This window comes from Gekko japonicus, unplaced genomic scaffold (assembly GCF_001447785.1).
Source record: "Gekko japonicus isolate JY-2015 unplaced genomic scaffold, Gekko_japonicus_V1.1 scaffold1945, whole genome shotgun sequence".
In the NCBI taxonomy this organism is placed as follows: domain Eukaryota; kingdom Metazoa; phylum Chordata; class Lepidosauria; order Squamata; family Gekkonidae; genus Gekko; species Gekko japonicus.
The window spans coordinates 263,424-268,899 of record NW_015171562.1 but is presented as its reverse complement, the minus strand read 5'-3'; the positions used below and the strand labels follow the sequence as shown (position 1 = coordinate 268,899).

Here is a 5,476-nt window from a genome sequence, read left to right as displayed (position 1 = left end):
CTGCCCAGGACCCCCTCCCTCCCTCCCTCCCTCCCTCCCTCCCCAAGGCCCTTCAGTCCATCAGGGGAAAGGGCAGGGGAACAACCAAGGCCCCGCCCCTTCGGGCAAAAGGACTCCCAGGAAGAGCTTTAAAAGCTTCCAAGCTCACTGCTGTTTCCAGCTCTTCCTCGGGCCCTTCCAGTGGTGCCTTTATGCCCAGCTGCTGACCCGCAAATGGGATTGGTACTTGCGTCAGAGGCAAATTAGCCTTAGCTTCAGAGAGGGGCCGGTCCCTAGTAGAGATAAGGCAAACGGGAGCAAGGAACGGAGAACACAGGCGCAGGGTGGTGGCGACTGCCAGCCCCCAAAGCTGCCGCGGCCCTCCTGGTTGAAGGGGGGACTGGGCGCTGCGCCACGCAGGTGCCCGAGAGTGGTGTGATGACCCTCCGGATACCCTTAGCAACCTGCAGGCAGAGCAAACAAGAGCTGGCTTCGCCAAGAGCCAGCAGGGCACTCGGCTCCCAGGGGGCTTTCTGCCCCCCCCCCCCCGGCCACACACACACACACACACACACACACAGACAGACAGACACTCAAGGCAGCCGGACTGCTGGGCAGCGGAGCAGCTTGCCATCCCAAGCGAGGCTTATATAATGCAGAGCAGCTGACGGCATAAAACCACAAAGAGGCACACGGCCTGTTCGGGATGATTCTGAGTCCAATCTGGACCCAGGAGTTAAGCTGCTGGAGCTCAGAGTGTTTTTTTCAAGCCCCAGACAAAGAGCAGCCTTTCTGCTCAGCCGCCCTTTGCGGACCTGTCCCTGGGCTGGGCACCGGGAAACGATCGGGGGGGGGGGCAGCCGGGGCGGCATCTGCCCTGCCCCCCACCCCAGAAAAAGCAGGGCAGAAACCGCAGGAGTCACACCGGTTCCCTCTGGCCGGTGCCACCCAGCGCAGCGGTGGGGCTTCCACGGGGCAATCTCCCCACACGCTCCCTGCCTCAGCCCCCCCCCCCCTGTGGCTGCCACCTGAGGGCTTTTGAAGAAATCTGGCCATGGCCAGACCACGGCTGCACAGTTAGCATTGTCATGAGCCGGTGCCACAACGGAACAGGGGGATGGCAGACATGGGGGGGGGCAGACAAGGGAAATGCCATCCGTGTGGGCAGAACTTTAAAAGATGGGCTCCTTCACATCCACGGGCTGCGCAAAGACACCTGGATCATCTCAAACCAGGTTCGGGTAAGAGCAGAGCAGAGCAGAGCAGGGGGGAACCCCTGGCCAGCGGATGACCGGAGGACAGTGTCGCCCAGATGCCCCAAAGAAAGCGCCTTCCCTCTGGCATCCCAGCTGAAGCCAAAACCTCCACACAGAAGCAGTGTTCCCTCTCAGCTGAGTCAGTGTGAGCCAGCTCACAGATTTTCAGCCTCCGGCTCACACCTTTTTGACCTAGTCCAGGAAGGATGTGGCTCCAGAGCCGACTAATTGATGCAGGGGCCAAATGGCTGGCTCACCACCTTCATGCCGGCAGCTCAAAAGGTAGAACGTTTGCTCACAAGAAGACTCCGCAGCAGAGAGGGAGGCATTGCACAGAAGCCCCTCCTGTGTCGCTGCAAGGAGCAGCAGCAGCAGCAGCCCTTGGAAAGAGTACTTGCCCCAAAGTTAGTAGCGGCAAACCGATCAGAGGCCGACACGTTCGTTGTGGCTGTCGTGTGCGCGTAGAAAGCATTGATGTTGGCCAGCAAAGTGCTCATCACCGCGGGGACTCCTGGGCACATGTACTTTGAAGACAGGCAGGAGAAATGCCTGCAACGCAAGCCAGACGGACAGCTGTTAAGAGGCGGGGCGAGCCCAGCCCTCCTCTTGTGGGGCCGAGCCCAAAGGCCATCAGCCTCTTCCTTCGGCCAGGAGGCCTCCAGCACACGAGAATCCAGCCAGGGATGGCGCCAGTGTGGACTCAAGACCGTGGCTGCTGGGACGGGGCCGAGTAGGCCAAGCGCCAGGCTCCCCGCTCCCACCCTCCTCCTCCTCCCCCTCCGTTTGCCCGTTTCCATCCCCATCCTCCCTCCAAACAGCTGGTCCAAAGATCCTTCCCTCCCTCCCCCCGGCAGCAGCCCACAGGCACAGAGCGAGTGGACCCAGGAGGACTCTCCCGCCCCTGCCTCACCCCGACAAGAGGCCTCTCCATCGGCCACTCACGTCATCGCTTGATATATGAACTCGATGCCGTAACGCATGGCGAATTCGTCCACGATTTCCTGGGCATCAGCATCAAAGTAGACCTTCCAGGCATCGTCCCCTTTGACTTCCGGGATCTGTACAACCCCGCTGGATTTCACTTCCGTCAAGTAGTGGAAGAGGTTCTGAAGGGAACACACGTTTCACCGTGGCTGGAAATGCCGGCCTCCGGGCCCCCGCGGGCCACGTCTGGGCTACATCGTGCCCTTCACGTGGCTCCTCCTTGGTTGGCTTCTTGCACAGGCCAGCGATGCTCCCAGAAGACAGCCCCCAGCCCTTGACCCCCAAGCCACACGGGCCGCCCCCCCCCGCAAGCCCAGGGCCTCCCTCAGGCCCAAAGGAAAGGGCTCCCAACCCGCAGGGGCCCCTCCGCTAATGGGCTCTGGAGCTCAGCCTGGGGTGGGAGTCCAGTTTGCCCCGACAGGTCAGGGGGCCATCTCCTGCTGGGAGAGCTGAGAAGACCCCCCCCCCAAACTGTGGCAGCTCCCCCAGGCCGAGTGGCTTGGCCTCTGCCTCCACGCAGCTCCACGGCTGGCTTTGTCTCCACCCCCACCCCCAAGGATCTCTCTTGCTTCTCCCACCCCCTCCTGCGCGGGGGCACAACAGCCCCGCCTCCTTTACCTGGAGCGCTCTCAGGGGAAGAGGGGTGCCCTTAGGACGGTCATGGAGCACCGCCCCCCCCAGTGACCAGACTTGCCTCCCCGAACATACCTCATGCAAACAGGCATACTGCGCATGGTAGGGAGCCACCTTCTCCTCCCCTTTGATTTCAACGTTGAGCTTCAACCGAACGGCACCAGACACTGCGGATTTATCCGTGCGCTTGTCTATGGAAAGGGGGGGAGGGGGAGTAACTCCTTGGCTATTGCCAAGAATAGATCTTCAGCAGCTGAGAAAAGCAACTGTCTTCTTCAGAAAACATTCCCTGTGTTCTCAAAAGACGGCAAGCCAGGAGTGCGACAGTCCTGTCCGTGACCCAATGACACACACCCAGACCCTGGTCTCTCGAGGCCCATCTCGAGCCTGCCACCTGAGCCTGGCACCGTCTGCATGCCAGGCAGGTGCTCCACCACCCAGCTACGCCCCTCCTCCAGCTGCCCCACCCACTTGAGGGGCAGGAGAAGAGCTGCCCATCCAGAGGCAGGCAGGCGCGCGCAGCCTGGCTCCCTCCACGAAAAGACAGGCGGCAGTGCTTGCGGGGACGAGAGCGCCCCATGGGCAGAGTGACTGTCGGGAGGACGCCAGCGGGACCTCTGCGCCAGGGCTGGATCAGGGAGCACCACCAGCCCAGAGGTACTAGAGCCCAGGAGGACTCCTGGCAGTCAGGCGGCAACGGGCCAAGGGAGCCCCTGGAACGAAGGCCCTGGGCCAGCCTGGAGCAGTGGCTGGACCACAGCCCCCTTGCCGAGAGAGGGTTCTCTAAGAGACAAGACAAGGAGCCTGCTGCAAAGCCCCACTGAAGCCAACAGGATGTGAGCAGGAGCCACCCGGATGGCTCTGACACTGTGTGTGACACAAGACACGCCTTCTCTTAGAGGAGGCCGCTTGGCCAGAAGTCCCTGGGTCAAAAGGAAAGCAGCAAAGATGGCGCACGATCATCTGGGGGCGGGGCTGGGACAACCACCACCACCACAAGAACAATAACATGGGGAAGCAGAGGCCTTTTCAAGAGTCACGGGAGGTGCTCTGGCAAGAGGGAAGCTTCGTGCTGTGGAATAACAGAAAAGAGTTACGTACCAAGGTTGTACCAGACATCCATCTCTCCGCTGAGGGTTCTTACTTCAATTATGGTTTGCCCCAAAAAGTCGTCCGACTCCTTTTTGAAATGCTGCTTCACGCGAGATTTTATATCATCGTCTTCATCCCACACTCTTACTTTGATTCTGTCGGTGGAGTTGTGGCACTCACTGAAAAAGGACAGGCAAAGGAAATCGGTGGTGGTCCCAGGATGCCGCCGCCGCCGCCGCAGCAGCAGCTGGGTGGCCAGGCAGGAGTGCAACAGGGTCTCACGCCGCCTTGGGGGCGCCCGGCCGCTAGCAGCACCACACAACGTTCCGCCTGGACGGCAAGGGCCGCCTGGGAAAACCTCCCTGGCGTTTTGACCCCTGCCTTTCCTCCACAGGGCCCAGGGCCGCGCACTGTGCCTCCCTTCCCTGTTTTACCTTTGCAACACAGCCTTGCCCGGTAGACGGATTAAGGGGGCAGCAAAGAACTGGCCAGTGAGCCCCAGAGCACATGGGGCAGATCTGAACAAGCGTCTAGCCCTCAGCCCTACACAGATCCATTCCCCACCCCACCCCGGCTGCCCCCCCCACGCCCCTAAGGAGAGGCACGGCACTCATCCCTGCCGACACCCCCCCCCCCCCGGGTGTCACGCCCACTGGGAACCTGCAAGGACATTTCTCGGGGCCATCCTATGACAGGCAGGTCCCAGTGGCTGGCTGGGGAACAAGAAGGAACGCGTTGAGCAGGGAAGGATCCGTCAGAGGAGGAGAATGCACCACGTGGCGCTGTGGTCAGAGTGATGGACTCGGATCCGGGAGGCCCGGGTTCAGCTCTCCACTCTGCCAAGGAAAGCCATGCACTCTCAGAGCCTGGCCTACCTCACAGGATCATTGTGCCGAGAGGATGGAGGAGAGGAGAACAATGTCAGCCCCGACGGGTCCCCACTCACTCGCGAGGGAGGGAGACGGGTGGGGCACAGGTGGAATGAAACACACCCACGGAGCACGCTCGGAGTGGGGAAAGGCGCTCGGGTGACTGATCTGGGGACCGGCCCAAGGGCCCGTGGGGCCGTCCTGTGCCAGGACTGAGCGAAGGAGGACCTGCCGGGGAGGGGGGTGGGGATGGGAGGGGCTGGGCTGGGCTGGGCTGGAAGCTGCTGCTCTGCCATTGCGTGGCACCTCTTGCGTTGCCCCAGATTTCAAAACTTGAGCAGCTCATGATCCCCGGCTCTGATCTCTCCCCGTTGCAGATCTAGGCCAGGGCACCGGGAAATCTGGAGCTTAGAACTCTCAGCCTGATCCCTCCTGCCACTGAAGGCTGATTTTTCTCCTCTGACCCCCTCCCCCACCCCCACCCCCTCCCAGAGAGGCTGTGCCCCAGCTGCTTTGCTGATGCGGTCTGGAACCTCACGGCCTGATCCAGGAAAAGGGCAAGCCAAGAAGCCGACTCTCCAAGCAGTTGCACAGGTGGAATGTGGTGGCCAGCAGGAGCGTCTCTTCCTCGGGGGGGGGGGGGGGGGGGGGGGGGGAGGGGGG

General features: G+C 61.8%; 1 protein-coding gene across 1 annotated transcript in view; it reads right to left on the bottom strand.

Moving 5' to 3' along the window:
• UNC13C (unc-13 homolog C (C. elegans)) overlaps positions 1–5,476 on the bottom strand; it is a 107,293-nt gene that overhangs the window by 35,758 nt on the left and 66,059 nt on the right. Inside the window, exons 10-13 of the mRNA XM_015419745.1 lie at positions 3,954–4,123; positions 2,928–3,043; positions 2,178–2,341; positions 1,634–1,784 (exon numbers count right to left, since the gene is read on the bottom strand). Of these exons, the coding sequence (XP_015275231.1) occupies positions 1,634–1,784; positions 2,178–2,341; positions 2,928–3,043; positions 3,954–4,123 (601 nt within the window). The remainder of the gene's footprint in view (positions 1–1,633; positions 1,785–2,177; positions 2,342–2,927; positions 3,044–3,953; positions 4,124–5,476) is intronic.